The sequence below is a fragment of the Miscanthus floridulus genome, chromosome 1, assembly GCF_019320115.1.
Source record: "Miscanthus floridulus cultivar M001 chromosome 1, ASM1932011v1, whole genome shotgun sequence".
NCBI classification, from domain to species: Eukaryota; Viridiplantae; Streptophyta; class Magnoliopsida; order Poales; family Poaceae; genus Miscanthus; species Miscanthus floridulus.
The window spans coordinates 198,557,453-198,574,591 of NC_089580.1; the positions used below are offsets into that span (position 1 = coordinate 198,557,453).

Here is a 17,139-nt window from a genome sequence, read left to right on the forward strand (position 1 = left end):
GCCGTCGCCGTGGGCCGTCAGCCCGTGGCCGTGCGCTGCGCTCGTGTGAACGGCATCTACAGGAGGCTTTAGCGAAAATACCCTGCGCCCATCGCGTTCACACGCCCGGCCCGGGCACGTCCAGCTCCTGCCGTAGTGCAGTTTGCTCCATGGCTACGCTTGTCTTATCTATTTGACGCCCAGCACCTCCGGCAACAAAACGTTTTTTTTTTTCTGGAGGACGGGGCTCGCCGGGGAGCGTGTAGATGAGGCGCGGCCCATAAAAACCTACGCACCCACCCACCCCTCCGGAGGCGCGTCGGCATCCGTAGCCCCACACGAGCACGAGCCCTGGAAGGATCGGGAGCAAAAACCCCAAGAGCCACTCGCTGCGCTGCGGTTCCCGCGATATATAACCGGCGGTGTGTGGCTGACCTCGCGTACGTAGCCCGCACGGCGCACGCGCTGCACGCCGCCCCGCCGCCCGCCCAGCTCGCCATCGCCGCCGCCGCCATGGACCCGTACAAGGTACGCCGTGCTCCTCACAGTCCAGAGCCACACCGGCTGCTTATGTTCGTCGTTCATGTCTTGATGATGTGTCGCGTGCAGCACCGCCCGTCGAGCGCCTTCAACGCCCCGTACTGGACCACCAACTCCGGCGCGCCCGTATGGAACAACGATAACTCCCTCACCGTCGGCGCACGAGGTAACTGCTGCAGCTGCTGCTGTCTGTTCCTACCGGCTAGAGCTCCCTGGCGATGCTGCCGTCGCTATGCATGCGGCGTTGGAATCTCGACTTCGGTAGCACCTGAGTGCTAGTAGTGGAATTCCGGTAGGAGTTAGGGTGCGTTTAGATCCAAAAATTTTTGGATTTTGGCTCACTGTAGCATTTCATTTGTATTTGGTAATTAGTGTCTAATTATGGACTAATTAGGTTCAAAAGTTTCGTCTCGCGATTTCTCGATCAACTGTGTAATTAGTTTTTTTTTTCGTCTACATTTAGTACTTCATGCATGTGCCGTAAGATTCGATGTGACAGTTACTATACAAATTTTTTTGGCAACTAAACGGGGCCTTAGTAGGAGTACTACGAGGAATGATCAGCAACACTGCAGAGAGCAGAGCACGCACGGTACCACTAGATGAACACATGTTCACTCGGTCAACGAACAATATTTTTTTCTCACACTAAACTAGCCAATAGTACTTTCAACCATGGCTTATAAGTCAAATAAGCCTAAACAAACTGACGCAAGCCGTTGCTACAGTACTACTGAGTACATCATTAATTGAGCTCCAGGTAGTATCTGGTTACTCCTATGATAATTGATAAGGACAGACAGTAAAGAAAAGATTAAAAAATCAGAGAATATACTCTACTGAAGAATTTTAATTTTACCGTGTAAACTATTGTCACTGTACCTCCAATTCTCGAGTTCAGGAGTACTATGTCAGTTTAGCGCCTGTTTAGATGCTGAAAAATTTAGCAAAATGACACTGTAGCAGTTTTCGTTGTTATTTGACAATTAGTGTTCAATCATAGTCTAATTAGACTTAAAAGATTTGTCTCGTAGATTTCGTCTAAACTGTGTAATTAGTTTTATTTTTTATTTATATTTAATACTTTATGCATGCGTCCAAAGATTCGATGTGACGGGGAATCTTAAAAATTTTGGTATTTTGGGAGGGAATTAAACGGTACCTTAGTCCTGACTACTACTACTAGTACTTGTCATGTTTAGAATCAAATCATCAATCAGTCGGATGTAGCAGTCCAGTGGTCTCGTAACTATAACTGAGCTGAGGTGAACAAGAACAATTGAAGAAGCGCTGTGGGAGTGGGATTAATTAACTATATTTGTTCACCATCATCAGGTCCCATCCTGCTTGAGGACTACCACCTGGTGGAGAAGCTGGCCAACTTCGACCGTGAGCGGATCCCGGAGCGCGTGGTGCACGCCCGGGGCGCCAGCGCCAAGGGCTTCTTCGAGGTGACCCACGACATCACCCACCTGTCGTGCGCCGACTTCCTTCGCGCCCCGGGCGTGCAGACCCCGGTGATCGTGCGCTTCTCCACGGTGATCCACGAGCGCGGGAGCCCCGAGACGCTGCGGGACCCGCGCGGGTTCGCCGTCAAGTTCTACACCCGGGAGGGCAACTGGGACCTGGTGGGCAACAACTTCCCCGTCTTCTTCATCCGCGACGGCATGAAGTTCCCGGACATGGTGCACGCGCTCAAGCCCAACCCCAAGACGCATATCCAGGAGAACTGGCGCATCCTCGACTTTTTCTCGCACCACCCGGAGAGCCTCCACATGTTCACCTTCCTCTTCGACGACGTCGGCATCCCCGCCGACTACCGCCACATGGACGGCTCCGGGGTGCACACCTACACGCTCATCAACCGCGCCGGCAAGGCCACCTACGTCAAGTTCCACTGGCGCCCCACCTGCGGCGTCCGGTCGCTGCTGGACGACGAGGCCGGCGCCGTGGGCGGCGCCAACCACAGCCACGCCACCAAGGACCTCACCGACGCCATCGCGGCGGGCAACTTCCCGGAGTGGACGCTCTACATCCAGACGATGGACCCCGAGCACGAGGACCGCTTCGACTTCGACCCGCTGGACGTGACAAAGACGTGGCCCGAGGACGTGTTCCCGCTGCAGCCCGTGGGGCGGATGGTGCTCAACCGCAACATCGACAACTTCTTCGCCGAGAACGAGCAGCTGGCATTCTGCCCGGGACTCATCGTCCCCGGGATCTACTACTCCGACGACAAGCTGCTGCAGACCAGGATCTTCTCCTACTCCGACACGCAGCGCCACCGCCTGGGACCAAACTACCTGCTGCTCCCGGCCAACGCGCCCAAGTGCGCCCACCACAACAACCACTACGACGGCTTCATGAACTTCATGCACCGCGACGAGGAGGTGGACTACTTCCCCTCCAGGTACGACCCTGCCAAGAACGCGCCCAGGTACCCAATCCCGACCGTCCACATCACCGGCCGCCGAGACAAGGTACCCAATCCTCAGTGATCATCATTTCATTTTTACTCTAATGTAGACTGTAGTAATGTCCACTCGATCCATCACTGACTGAGTCTGAATGATCCCTCGATCACCTGTTGGTTTGTCGGTGCAGACTGTGATTGCCAAGGAGAACAACTTCAAGCAGCCTGGGGAGAGGTACCGCGCAATGGACCCAGCCAGGTATGGCAATCCATTCATCAAATGCTCTCTTACTGATCACTGAACTGCATGTTTGCTTACTGAACTGAACCGGACTGTACTCATCATATCTGCAGGCAAGAACGGTTCATCAAGAGATGGGTCGACGCGCTCTCTGACCCCCGCCTCACCCATGAGATCAGGAGCATCTGGCTCTCCAACTGGTCTCAGGTAATGTACTTATATATATGTAGTAATTTATATAATCTGCAGCTTATTCAGTTTCAGACGATAAGTTGCTTACTGAATTCACCGAGTTGTTTTCTGAATCGTTGGTTGCCTGATCAATGGATGCAGGCCGACAGATCTCTGGGCCAGAAGCTTGCGAGCCGCCTCAGCGCCAAGCCGAGCATGTAAGATCAGACAACGGCGCAGGGGACCGAACTCTGCTTCGCTCATGGAAGGAAGGAAGACTGCCTGAAACCGAATCCCTCTTATCGATCGGCAACACCCAACCTGATGCTCCAATTATTCTTGCATGCATACTGAGTCTCTTCTTTGTATAAGAGGACATAACATATGGTTCTGTCTCATTTCTGTACGACCAATCAGTCATCATCATGTAATAATCTGTACTTGCAGACGTGTCTCCACCTGATACTACACTGGATTATTGTAAGTGCACCTTGTTGAATTGAGAACACATCATACAATAAATTATGGCATGTCTTTGTTAGGATTCTGCTTTGTTATATCCGTAGCATAGGATCATGACATACCAATCGCTGGCAGGAGCGTACCAAGCTGGAAAAAACTCCTCAAAGAGCATATCATGCAGAAAAAGGAAACCATTCTACAGACGGTTGGCAGCAAGCCAGCCTTCCCATGGTCTAAGTCCTCACCACCAGAACCTGTGCTGGCGATGAGTGTTTGTGATCCAAAATTATCGTATTCTGTTCCTTCCAGATGCTCCACATTGTGTACATGATGACTGCGCTGCCGGCCGTCTTATTTACACTGATCACTGGAGCCAAAGTTGCATAGCATCCCAGCAATCTCTGAAAGTTTGATGATGCAGGATCGACGGCACCTGCACTGCATTTTGCGTCCGAACTCTCAGACCGGCCTCTCTACTGACGACGCAATGCACCCCTAAATGATCCGATGTCTCCGGCTCCTGACACATAGGCCCCGTTCACTTCGTTAAAAAAATAAGCTGAAACATTGTTCCGACTGATTTATTGTGAGAGAAAAATACTGTTTCAACTGAAAAAATAAGTTGAAAAATATGGATTACAAGAGAAGCGAACGGGACATCAAAGCTGTTGTAAGATCTGTGGACCGCGGACAGGCATCAAAGCTGTTGTAAGATCTTGGGAACTGGATCAGGTAGGCCGAGCGATATGCGCTTCCGATCTCTGAAATTTGGTTGTTCCACCATTCTCCAAAGCATAATAACGTCCTTTCCGAACCATCTCTTGCACCATTGTCATCCTCAGTGACCCTCTTCTCCATTTGGTCTCTTCGACATCATCTCACCAGTCACCACCTTTTTTTTCACCAAGCGAGTTTGTACGGATTAGGCACACATCCATAGGCACGAACCCTTGGAGCTGTCAGCCAGGGCCCAGGAGTGTTGAAATTTCTTGTTGGTGTAAATATGATACTCCCTCCAGGTTAGTAAAATAAGTTGTTTTGACAGCGACACACTCTCTAAATCATAATTTTGACTTCTCATTTTTATAAAAATATGAGTAAAATGCACCGGATGTCCATTAACTTTCGTTGGGGTGTCATTTAGGTCTATCAACTTTGAAACTGCATTTTTGGGTCCATGAACTTTTAAAATGGTTCACTGCAGCTCCATGCCATTTATTTAACCTCAAATCCAACGTATATTTGCAGAAAACCCCCTAACTTCACCAGCTCCGCCGCGAACGCGTCCAGCTTCTCCCGGTTCGACTTGTCCGACAGCCGACGGCCCCGGAACAGCTCCGCTGCGTCAGCATGCCGTCCGCCCGTCCACGGACCGCAGTGGCGAGGTCGCAGCAGGGCACCAGCAGTGGCGCCACGGTGTCCCGCCCGTCGTCGCCCTTCAGGAGTAGCATCGTGGCCAGCACGCCCCCGGCGCCAACGCCCGCCGCGGCGTCGAAGAAGTCGGACACGCGCGCGTCGGGGTCCCCCGCCCGTGCCCGCAGCGCCGCCTCCAGCCTCGCGAGCGCGGCCGCCACCAGCAGTGCGTCGCTGGGGCCCGGCCCGCACCCGTCGATCGCCAGCACCCGCACCCGACGGTCTCCTCGGCGTGGCACGATGGTGCGGCGGCGGCGGGGGCACTCATGCTGTTGTCGTCGAGGCACTGGCACTCGGCCTTCCCGGGGACGCACAGGCCGTACGCGCCGCACGGCGTCGGCAGCTCGCACCTCTCTGAGATGGCCCTGTAGTCCGACGTCCACGTCTTGGATCCGCTGGTCCAGTAGTACGCGCGGAGGTTGCCGTCGTCTTCGAGCGTCATCCGCCGGAAGGCGCCGGTGAGGTTGTCCACGAACGTGTCGAACGAGAGCACGTCGACTCTCCGGTCGCCGCCCTCGAGGTACAAGCTGAAGAACCCGCGGGAGTCGAGGCGGCCGTAGACTGGCGGCTCCGTGACGCTTTCCAGCTGCACCTCGAGCGCAGTGTGCCGCCAGTACGTCAATGAATACATATGGTGTTTCTTCTTTTCGCGTTCGAGATCGGCAAGGATTCAGAAGACAAACTCTAGCTACCTACCGCCGGCCACCGGTCACCTAGCGTCGCCGGCGGTGCTGCTGAACCCGATGTCATGGCCGCCCCTGCGCAGCGTGCTGGTGAGCGAGGATGAGCTGAGCGAGTCGGCGGACGACGAGTCGTCCGACAGGCCGGTGAGCCCCAGCAAGGCGTTGTAGTCCGACACGCTGTCCTGCAGGCTGAGCAGCGGCTGCTGGTTGTTGGCGCTGCTGCCGAGGCTCATGGACGGCCTGGCCGCGGGGACGAACGGCGGGTCCGCCTCGCCGCCCAGCACCTGCACCACGCCGCGCATCCCGGGCCGCAGCACGCCAGCCCCACCAGCAGCACGCGCCGCGCCTCGTCCTCGTCGAACTCCCCACCCAGCCGCAGGGCCATGGCCTCCAGCAGCCGCGCCTCCCAGTGCAGGCTCCATACCCACTTCACCAGGTTGTTGCAGCACCTGCCAACATCATTTGTCGCGCCGATCGACCGTCACCCGCACGCCACCTCCAGCGCGAGCGCGCCGAAGCTGAACACGTCGATGCACTCGGTGGCGCGACCCGTCAGGAGGTACTCGGGCGCCAGGTACCCCATCGTGCTGGCCGCCGCCGTCGCGTCGGGGGAAGCCCACGCCTGGCGCGCCGCCGAAGAGGAACTTGCTCTCTAGCAGGGAGATCTCATAGCTGGGCTTGCCCAGGTCTACGTCGGGCGGAGGCGACGCCATAGCTGCAGCAGATGGGAGAGATGGACGGGAGATGGGTGGGGTGAGCAGGAGTGTGGCTAGCTGTCGGTTGCGGACTTGCGGTGGTGGTGATGGCTCGACGGCTTAGCGCGCGCTCGCGGCTTGCTTATAGATGGCCGCACTGCAGCCAGCCACCACACCAGTGAGTGTTTCTGCTCTGCTGCACGCCTGCGCTAGTAGGAGGCGGCGAGTTCTGAAGGTATGGGTTTCCTGCAAATGTACGTTGGATTTAAGGTTAAATAAATAATATGGTCTAATATGGACTTACAGGGAATCATTTTAAAAGTTAATGGACAAAAAAATGCAGTTTCAAAGTTAATGGACCTAGATGACACCCCAACGAAAGTTAATAGACATCCGGTGCATTTTACTCTAAAAATATTTATCGGAAAGCGATATATGCATATTTTTATGAAAGTACATTTCAATACAAATATATTCATATGGTTTTCACATTTTCAAACTAAGCAACTTAAAAGTTATTCATGATTTATATTCCTAGTGTACAGTGTTTGACCAAAACATTTTCTAAAACGACTTATTTTACCAACCTCACTCGAAAGGAGATGGAAGCAAAAAGGAGAGATGAAGAGGATATAAAGAAGACATCAACGAGTGGAGATGATCTATTCCCAGGCCGCATACCCTCGCGCTACTTGTGTTATTTGGAGACATGGCCGAGGTACGGAGGTAGGACGCTCGTGGTGGCGAGTTGGTGGCGAGCGAGCGTCGTCTCGCACTCTCGCGCGGCACGGGGAAGCTGCGCCCCCGGACACTAGAGATGGGGAAGCGCCGCCTCGGAAAATGGCATGGGTCGGGTCCGTTCGGCCCCTTGGCATGTGCTTCCAAACGCCAAGCCAATTTGACCCGGGGCTCCATTCCGCACGGAGGGCCTGCCGGGGAAGGCCGGGATACCCCCATGGATGGGCTTGCTAGTGCCAGGACCTCTGGGCCGGACACCCGCGCTTGCAGTTATTTTCCTGCACCGTTCCACGTGTCCACGTGGGACTCATGTTGCCCCGAACGTCACCAGCATCAAAAAGAGGGGAAGGAGGGGGCGGATGCCCACCTGGTGCCGGGAGGAGGAGAAGACACCGAGGCGAGGCAGCAAAAAGTGAGGAGTGAGATGCAATAATCGATCTACTTTTGAAACATTCAGGTGCAACACTTGCAACATATGTTTGGAGGCAGATGAAACACTTAAAAAATGCATCTGAAACACTTGCAAAAATACCTGAAAAACATTTAAAACCATTGCAAAAACATACGCAACGTCTAGTAAAACACTCGCAAACATATGTGTGAAAGCAATATCCAGATAAACACACTTGCAACATATGTTTAAAAAAACAAATGAAACATTGGGAAAAAAAACTTGCAACATATGTGTACAATAATTGCAACATATGCAACAACTCGATCTACTTTTGCAACACCCATATGAAACAATTGCAACATACCTCTGAAACATTTGAAACACTTGAAACAGACTCTTGCAGCATGCGCTTTCAACGGAGTGGCACGGAGGTCGCGGATGTGGAGCTCGGCGGCGGCACAGACCTCGATAGGGGCCACTGTAGGCGGATGGAGCGCGACCGCAACGGGAGGCGCGAGTCTGTGCGGGGGCACGTGGCGTGAGCGAGGGCGGCGCTGGTGAGGGGGGGGGGGGGTCCAGGGGCGACATCGCAGAGCGAGCGGGCAATGCGGACGAAGGCAGCGTGGGTGAGATCCGTTCCGCGAGTGAGCGATGCGGACAGGAAATGTCCGGACAGACGGACGCCAGACCAGGAAGCCTGAGTGTTAGAGCATTCCTCGAACTAGGGCGAAGCTAGAGCCAAACTGACCCTAGTGCACACCTTAGCATACCTTGCGTCTATAATATATATTATTTTTCCTAAAATTAAGTTGGTACGGTGTATATACATACTATAAAAAACTATAATCTTAGTTCAATTATCCTTTTAAAATATATTATAAAAATACTTGTTACATTTGGTTTTGCATGGTTCAATGCATACATATATCTTTGACAATTAATATCTTCTAGAATATATTCTTTGTTTTAAAAAATATATATTATTTTTCAAGTATTTTTAGTACATATCTACCAATATACTTTATATGTCTCCAAACTAAAATATTTAAAGTTATTGATTTTTTTGTGATTTTTAAGGTTCGAGTAAATCCTATCGTGAACAATATGTTTCTGTGACTGAAGGGAGTAGAAGCTAGACATGTAATAGAAGGTCGCCTTGCGTGTGCGAGTGTGATCTAGTTACGTGCCCTAGGAGGATATTATGCTTTTCACACAAGGTTAAAATGCAATCATTTTTTACAAAGGAAAGATTTTCTTAATTCACAATCATTACATCGAGCTGATACAATAATTGTAGCCCACTTCTGGTCTCTGCATAAAAGCATACAAGCTAAAAAAAAAAGAGAGTCTGGCACATTAATGACAATCAATTCTAAGACTAGATCGTCATCCATATGCTCAGGAGAAGATATCCTTAGCTACCTGCACCAATCGCCATGAAGCCACCACAACATAATCCTGTGAGTCTGGCGTCTCGGAGGATAGCACATATATGGAGCCAGGGAGCAATCGAGAATATAACATGCAATGGGGTTGAGAAATTTTTCTTTTCAAAAAATTGATCGTTCCCGCGTAACCAGAGTGACCATGTGGTGGCCGCACCTAGCAGAACTAAAGGTTTGAACACTTTATTAAACCCTCCAAGCTATGTCCCAAACATGTGACACATTTCTTGGCTGTGGAAGACCTGAAGCCACTTAAATCATTGACCAATTTGTCTATGACGACATTCTAAACACAAGTGCCTAATGGTCTCATATTGACAAAAGCAGCAAGTTTTGTTCCCTTGCCAATTACGCTTAGCTAGGTTATCTTTAGTGAGCACTACCTCCCCTACAGTGGTATCATAAAAAGATTGATCTTCAAGGAATCCTTTAACTTCCATAAGCGTTTATTCAAATTTGGCACCTCTACGTGGATATATAAGAGCATGATAACTCTTGTTTGGATTGTTTGGTTGCAATCGTATTTACCTTATCTATATGTATTGGGGCATATTAGAGCGAAAAAGTGACTAACATCCACTTCACCATAAGTAGATTGAGATGGATATGAATACAACCAAACAAGCCCTGAGTGGTTTCTAACTCTTTGGATGCGTTTTCGAACTCTTTGGACGTACATCGTTTGGACTTGGGCTGAGGTGCGGCCGCAGGTGATGAAGAGATAGTCCTCAAGGGAGAAGGATGCGGGGAAGTGGAGGCCTAGAATAGGCAAGAGCATATGTGGATAGGGGAAGGTAGCAGGGAGACAGAACGGAGGATAAAGACGTAACGAGTTAATTTCGGAGGCGCAACACATAGCGGCGACAACACTGGCACCGCCGGTTGAGAGGATGGTCTGAGAGACAAAAAAAAGTTTAGGTAAATGGTATCTGGGTACGTCCGAACTTTTTAGTGGCCTGCATGTAAGGGCCGTCTTTTTTAATGTTACACAGGTAAACCTCTCTTCTTTTTTTCGGTAGCTGCGTTTCAGTCAACTGCAATTCTAGAGATCACTATGGAAAGAAGACATTTTCCCCACCTCCTCTTTCTTAAAACATGGGAAATGAACAAAGTAATTGGTGTCTTGTGGTGTCTTTAGCACATAACTATGATTTCTATTCATAATATACTCATCAAATTTCCGCGTTTGCTGTATGAACCAACCAATACCATATTTATCTGATACGTGAATTTTGTTTTAGTTAAAAAACGGATTCTCCCCCTTGAAAATTTTCTAGTGAAACCATATTTTAGTTTAATGTTTGGCTGGGTTTCATTATCCAAATAATACGATCATGAAACTTTGAAAAGTGGATTCGGTAAACGAATTTTCTGTTCCCGATTTGGCGCATGTTCATTTTTTTTTGAGCACGCATGTTCATTTATTTCGTGGCCATGATTGATGAACTGGGCCAGCATAAAAATCGCGCGATTCCTATTGGGCCATCAAATGGCCTTAACTGTATTTTTTTGGTCCAAAGAGAGTCCTTTTCTGAACAGTCGGCCCACATGGCTGCATCTGCATGCAGTGCAAGCTCTGAGCTGAGCTCCGACAGCAAAACTCATCATTTTCGTTCACCGCTCATAACGCAGCGAAGTAACTGTAGCACAGTTATTTTATAGTAGATCTTGGAGCTGCACACAATGCGCATCCCTCCACTCCACACTCCACCATCCATCCACCAGAACGTACGAAAGCAAAACAGCGAAAATGCGAGATATATATAGAGAGAGAACAATAGTTTTTGGCAGGCACTACCCGCGCACTGCCACCCATACCCCATATCAATATATATCGCATTCCAATCATGCAACAACACTTAGGGCATGTATATACTATATATATACGCAGGCTCGAAACCTAAGACGGGACCAAGAGATGAGCAATGTTGCAATAATTCCTTATTGTTATCTTAGCTCTTTATCCACAAATAGAAGCTGAACACGAGCACCCACGACTGCATTATTAGTGCCTGATTGCATGAGCTCTGAATGCTTGTCGAGCCTTATTAGATACTATTTCAGAGCTAGCTCTCTCGCATGTTCGAGAGAGAGAAAATAATATACAGCAGGATCTGGATAGGGAGGCCATGATTGGCACTACATCTCTAATTAACAAGCTAGACAGCTAGCCGAGAGGACTTCTGGGGCCGGGCAGGGAAGAATAATCTGCATTGGCTGACGCCAGCCAAGGAATCTTTGGCCAATGGTAGCTAGGGTTAGACGACGACCCCAACAAACAAACTGAATCATGCAGGCATGATCATTGGCAAACAGAAAATAATGTAATTATACACTGGAGAATCACAAGTGCTCCTTTCATTAGCGTCGTCAGTGGTGGTGGTGGCGGCGGCTCCGTCCTCACGGGGGACACGCCAGCAGCTAGCTTAATCGCACTGCTGTCGTCTGCTTCGTCCACCACGGCAGGATCGTCCGTATCTTCATTGGAGTAATTGTAACTAGTCCATGACGCGCGCCGGTAGATTACCTGATTAAGGCGCAGGTAAAAAATATGTTTAATCTTTGCATGAAAATAATTTTAGGAGTTTAATGTAGAGGACTGTTGGTTCAAACTGAAAGGTTGGGCTGATGAACATACCATGATGGACGATTTCTGCTCCAGGCCTCCAACGCTGCAAGTACAGACACTGAAAATTAGCAGGAGGCAGTTCCTGTACTTTCAATTTGGACTATGTAAACCACCAACCAACATAAACAGTAGAGGAGAAAATATACTAATTTAGACTGTCTTAGATTATTATATATGGAACCTGCAGTAGCAGACTCTTGGAAGAAGCATATAAAGCTAGGCAAAAAGACACAGAAATTACAGAGTATAGCAAAGGAATGGCATACTAAGCAATAGCTACAATAAACCCCATCAAGTTTGCATTAATTTAAAAAAAGCAAGCGTGAATGTGAAGCCGATAACGAAAGGCAAGATTGAGAATCAATAAAACCACGAAAGATGTACTTCATTAGGTGTGGTGTACACGACATCTTAGATGTCCAAATTTGTTAAAAAAAACTTAAATGATAGATGTGTCGATTAGCTGACCTCTATCTAATGGTATATACATCAACCTAAAAGCTGTATCTGGTGGTTGCTTGTACCAATTAGCTGATCCCCAAAACTAAAAAGCCAAGCTGCTGGGAAAGGTTGGCAAATCAAATATACATGAGCACCTTAAGACCCATACCTTTTGTTCTGTCGATTCATCAATTTAACTTCTGGTGTGGCTGAAATATGCTTCAAACTGACAATTTTGACCTGAATACACAAGCACAATCATATAACAACGGTTACCTCACATATATGATTGTAGTAATGTGATAGTGATATGGTAGCAGGGTAAAAAAAGGTACATATCAAACTGAAGGTTGACTAAGAATGAACGACAAGGACATCTAACATGTACCAAATAAACATGGTCACCCATAGTAATTAGGAAGGGGCGTTCTAACAGATTGAAGGCTGATATGAGCTGTACAGATAGCATAGTTAGATATGAAAAGAACCTGCGTGTTATACCAGAGAAAGCAACAACAATTGGCAAATGAGAAACCTACCTACATACGATGAATCACTGAACATGTACGGGAAACAACCTCACATGGAATTGAAGCATCACAGCCAAATCTAATCACAGGAACTCTTATTGCTGCTCCTATGCGGACAACGGAAAAAAAAAGGAAATTGAAGGGCCATGTGGAGGACGAGAAACCGTGACCAGAGCCTGTGTACTGCCCATCCTTCATTCTATGATAACAAACACAAAGATGCAGTTCAGAAGAAGACGTAAAGTTTGTTTGCAGGTGGTTCTTATCGTTGCGGACTGTAAACTTGCTGTTAAAAAAAGAGGGCGAACTGTACCGTGAAATCATATGGGTCTATGCTATTGAGCTCAACGAGGTGTCTGTGCTGGAGTGGAGTACAGCAGCCTGCATCAGTTTAGCAGGTGCCTGTTCAGACATCGGAGGCCATTCTATGTAAGCAAGCTTGTCTTTGAACCTGTTTCATGAGAGCCTGATAGCTAAATAAATATGGATCTCATAGTGTGTGGCTGATGGTGCCAAAGTGACTATTTGAATTCAGCAAACCGTATACTCATACGGTATACTCGTGTGGTACCTTTGGGGGTTGATCAGTGTGGGTTAGTCGCATGATGTGTATGTGATACTTGAAATAGAATGGGAGCGGGGATCGGGCGGCTAAAACATTTCGGGGTAACATTGCGGCTTGTCCGAGAAGTTGCTGCACTTTGTACAGTCTGGCAGTGTCTCCTGCACCATCACACTTGCAGCAGCCCGTCACGCTCATCCACAACAGACATAGCCTGTACAGACAGAATGACCTACACAGTTAGCTGAACCTTTCCTATAAAGGAGTAGAACGTCAGAGAAAGGGCCTTCGTACATAAAACTGAATTTTCGAAACTTAAATGATCAAATAACTTATCGGTAAAGCATAACAGCTGCTTAGGTATGGTATCTTTATGATGATATGGTACAAAGAAGTATTGGTATCTTAAGAACAGTCAACCATATCAAAAACAGAAAGTAATCAGTGCAAAGTAACATGCTGAAACAAAACACTTGCTATTTTTTTTCCTCAATCAAACGTCACACAAGGTAGACTTTATTAGGCTCAGCTGATACATACCAAAATGGATGTCCTCCACAAGATACCACAATGACGTGTTTCATGGTCAGTTTAACCTCATTTAGCAAGAACTGTATGACTCCATGATAGGAGTAGCTGTTGTGATCTGAATATGACACTACATCCATCTCTTTTTGTTTTTAGGATATATTGGTACTTAATAGAAACTACCCATGTATCCCTATTTCTAAAAGTTGATCCACACTATTTAAGAAATAAGGAACTCATTGAAAGGAAATAATGGAGGTATGCGGGCTATAATCTCACTCAGATATGGGTATAACTTAGTGTATATAAGTAAAAAAAACATCTAATTTTGTAGAGTCCAGGTTTTATTAGACTCGACGGAGTACCTTATTCTAACATGAATCGATCTTTACATGCATATAAATCGAATAAGACAACCAGCAGGCACTGACCCGAGGGCATAAATGAAGCAAATCGATCTTCGTATGCATCAGATAAAGAACATAGCTAGTACGTACCTGGTTCAAATCACTGGGTGGTTGCTGCACGGCTGCTCTGCTCCGCTGTGTCACTTGACCTGTGTCCATCGCCTCCATTCTTAACCGTGGGGAAAAGATGAGGACAGGCATCTAGGGTTTCGTGAGCAGTGGAGGAGATGCGGACTGGCAGGAGCAAGCTGCATCGGGAGGAACCCGCAGCTGCGGCCGCCGGCGGTGCCTGCTGGAGCCGCGGCGTGGCCGGGTACGGCCTCCACCGGGTCCGACGAGCGGCGCCGCCGCGCACGAAAGCAGCGGCGTCGTCGCCTAGGCAGCGCGCCGCGCGGTGAGGCAGCGACGCTGGGTCTCGACAGGCACGCCGCGACGCCGGGAGAGAGGGAGAGAGGAAGGGAAGACGGGGGCATGAGCGGCGGAGGAGAAAGAGGAGAGCGGCCGTAGCCGCCGCGCACCGCTCACGCCAGTTGCTGTCGGCGTCGGTCGGTGCGAGGTCGCGAGGTGCGAGCGTCGGGTGGGAGAGGGAGGAGGGGGCTTTTTTGTGTGTGTGAGAAGCATCGGGAAGGAGAAGCAGGAGCCAGGTTTATATTTGGCTGACCAGATTCGGATGAGAAGCTAGGGAAGTTAGAGAAAAACAGAGGAGAAACCGGTGAAGCTACACACAAGAAGGAGAAGCTGCTCTAACAGAATCCGGCGAAAACAATCCTGGCCATCGGGAGGGGAGATCGGACGGATAAAATTTTTTGGGTGATGTGGACGTGATTTCTATCGGCCAAAGCAAACTACTTTGATATATACTAATACTAATACTCATATATAATCTGGTGGTACAGTGTTAGCATAGCACTGCGCCAGATCTTATCCGTGGAGGGCCAAGCCCATGAACCACAAAGCCACTCCATTTGTTTACCTCGATCGGTGCTTGTTACTTTCGCTCTGTTTGCTCGGCTTATAACTCATATTTTTTTAACTAATAAATAGAATTTTTTTCTTATAATAAATCAGTCAACAGTGCTTTTAATTATGACTTATCAATCAAGCAAACATGGTACTACGTACTTTTATATATTTATTTACTAGCTAGTTGCATTGCATGCATTGATGTCGAGGCCGGTAGCTTAGAATAGAGGGAGATGCAGGTATGCAGGCAGGCAGCTGTTGGTTGCTGCTCAGGCTGCGTTTAGTTCGTGAAATGAAAATTTTTGGATATCACATCGGATATTTCGGGGATGTCGGAATGAGTTTTTGGATATTAATAAAAAAAACTAATTACATAGCCCACCTGAAAACTGCGAGACGAATTTATTAAGTCTAATTAATCCATCATTAGCGCATGTTAGTACTGTAGCACTTATGGCTAATCATGGGCTAATTAGTCTTAAAACATTCGTCTCGCGATTTCCAACCAAATTGTGCAATTAGTTTTTTTTTTGTCTATATTTAATACTCCATGCATGTGCCGCAAGATTCGATGTGATAGTTTGGGGTAAAAATTTTTAGGAACTAAACCAGGCCTTATTAGTGCGCCTGCACACGCACGCCATGGGAGCTGCAGGCGCGTACTGAGATCAGTCCAGCTTTCAGGTGGACGACTCGATTGGCCGCACTACCGGAATTCATAGTTTGCCGTGTGCCTACGGCACACAGCGAAGGTAAAAAAAACACTTGGCAAAGCGCGGCAAAAAAAGAACTCGTCAAAGCTGTCTTTGCCGAGTGCTAAACCGACACTCGGCAAATTTTTTTTCGAAAAATATATAAAAAAAACACCACCACCACTACGCCGCCACCACCACGCCCGCCGCCACGCCACAGTGGCGTGCAATCAGCACAGCTCTCGACAACAGCCAGGTAGAGGAGGCTCAAGCGGCGTCGGGAGAGGGAGGGGAGGGAGGGGGCAGCGGCCGGGTGACTTTTATAAGGTGCCTAGTTTGCCGAGTGCCAAATCTAAGACACTCGGTAAAGCTAAGTTTGTCGAGTGTCAGATCACGTCACTCGACAAACTTATTTTTTTGTCGAGTGCTAAATAATTACACTCGGCAAACATATTTCTTTGCCGAGTGCCTAGTTTTGCTGTGTGTGTGTTTTTTTTTTCTGGGTTGCCGAGTGTCAAGCTTTGCCGAGTGTTTTCGGGCTCTTTTGCCAAGTGCAATTATTTTGCCGAATATTTTTCTGGCAGCACTCGGCAAAGAGCTTCTTTGTCGTGTGCCCAATAGAATACACTCGGCAAAGATTCTTGCACTCGGCAAACTAAGGGTTTCCAGTAGTGCCGGTCGGATTAACGAAGAATATTTTGATTCTGCACTTCTGCAGGATTGGCAAGCTGGAAGGTATAATACAAAGAGATTCTTAGGCCCATCGACAATTGGCCGCTGGTTCATTTGTTTTGTTGGTTGCGATGCTAATGGCTTGCGTGCGTACGGGTATTATCTGTAACGCGTAGATGCAAATTAATTAAGGTCTCCTTTTGGCAGGATTTCCAACTGTTTTAGCTTATTGTTATAGTGTCACGAGACGCCGAAGCTGGTAAATGTGTAAAGCCAAAACCCAAAAGAATGGCCAGTACGGTGTGCGCAAAACAGAGACAGAACTAGTTTCGCGGTTGCATTTCTGAGTTCTCTGTTTTTCCCGGGAATGTCATTGGCATATGAATTCCGGCGTTTTCTGAATGCGAGCGTGTGTGTCTGAATCGATCGTGGAAAAGTCTCTGAAGTCTGAACATGTCCCCGTCTGAAGAAGTGTAGAAGAGTCGAGACAAGGTAGCGATCGAAAAGAAGTTGGAATCTTGCTCCACGTCACGATTAAATT

At 48.4% G+C, this 17,139-nt stretch overlaps 3 protein-coding genes across 8 annotated transcripts; 1 reads left to right on the forward strand and 2 right to left on the reverse strand.

Annotated features, from left to right (window-relative positions):
• Positions 1 to 284: 284 nt before the first annotated feature.
• On the forward strand, positions 285 to 3,888 carry LOC136449786 (catalase isozyme C). The gene is made up of 6 exons (XM_066449976.1): positions 285 to 507; positions 589 to 685; positions 1,855 to 2,999; positions 3,124 to 3,191; positions 3,287 to 3,380; positions 3,507 to 3,888. The coding sequence occupies exons 1-6, from the start codon at positions 493 to 495 to the stop codon at positions 3,564 to 3,566; spliced, it is 1,479 nt and encodes a 492-aa protein (XP_066306073.1). The 5' UTR covers positions 285 to 492; the 3' UTR covers positions 3,567 to 3,888.
• Positions 3,889 to 5,918: 2,030 nt separating this feature from the next.
• LOC136449796 (L-type lectin-domain containing receptor kinase VIII.2-like) lies at positions 5,919 to 6,257 on the reverse strand. The gene has a single exon (XM_066449994.1). It carries the CDS (start codon positions 6,202 to 6,204, stop codon positions 5,929 to 5,931), a length of 276 nt encoding a protein of 91 aa, XP_066306091.1. The 5' UTR covers positions 6,205 to 6,257; the 3' UTR covers positions 5,919 to 5,928.
• A 4,845-nt stretch (positions 6,258 to 11,102) lies between these two features.
• LOC136508663 (uncharacterized) lies at positions 11,103 to 14,872 on the reverse strand. 6 transcript variants are annotated; one of them, XM_066503426.1, is made up of 8 exons: positions 14,362 to 14,872; positions 13,346 to 13,550; positions 13,088 to 13,225; positions 12,784 to 12,973; positions 12,633 to 12,698; positions 12,414 to 12,484; positions 11,813 to 11,846; positions 11,103 to 11,701 (listed from the first exon to the last, which is right to left on the reverse strand). In XM_066503426.1, exons 5-8 carry the CDS (start codon positions 12,651 to 12,653, stop codon positions 11,477 to 11,479), a joined length of 351 nt encoding a protein of 116 aa, XP_066359523.1. In that variant the 5' UTR covers positions 12,654 to 12,698; positions 12,784 to 12,973; positions 13,088 to 13,225; positions 13,346 to 13,550; positions 14,362 to 14,872; the 3' UTR covers positions 11,103 to 11,476. The 6 variants fall into 6 exon arrangements, 4 of the variants coding, with proteins under 4 accessions (XP_066359523.1, XP_066359498.1, XP_066359516.1 ...); XR_010772073.1 differs by lacking the exon at positions 12,633 to 12,698; XM_066503401.1 differs by lacking the exon at positions 12,633 to 12,698 and having other exon boundaries at positions 12,823 to 12,973.
• Between the last annotated feature and the right edge of the window lie 2,267 nt (positions 14,873 to 17,139).

Excerpts from the sequence above, each read along its gene's own strand:
- LOC136449786 (XM_066449976.1), top strand. Across the intron at positions 686-1,854 it reads CCTCACCGTCGGCGCACGAG|GTCCCATCCTGCTTGAGGAC; the intron begins GTAACTGCTGCA and ends CACCATCATCAG. Across the intron at positions 3,000-3,123 it reads TCACCGGCCGCCGAGACAAG|ACTGTGATTGCCAAGGAGAA; the intron begins GTACCCAATCCT and ends TTGTCGGTGCAG.
- LOC136449796 (XM_066449994.1), bottom strand. The coding sequence starts at position 6,204 with ATGCGCGGCGTGGTGCAGGTGCTGGGCGGCGAGGCGGACCCGCCGTTC.
- LOC136508663 (XM_066503401.1), bottom strand. Across the intron at positions 12,485-12,822 it reads ATGCTTCAATTCCATGTGAG|GTCAAAATTGTCAGTTTGAA; the intron begins GTTGTTTCCCGT and ends TTGTGTATTCAG. Across the intron at positions 11,702-11,812 it reads AGCAGAAATCGTCCATCATG|GTAATCTACCGGCGCGCGTC; the intron begins GTATGTTCATCA and ends CGCCTTAATCAG.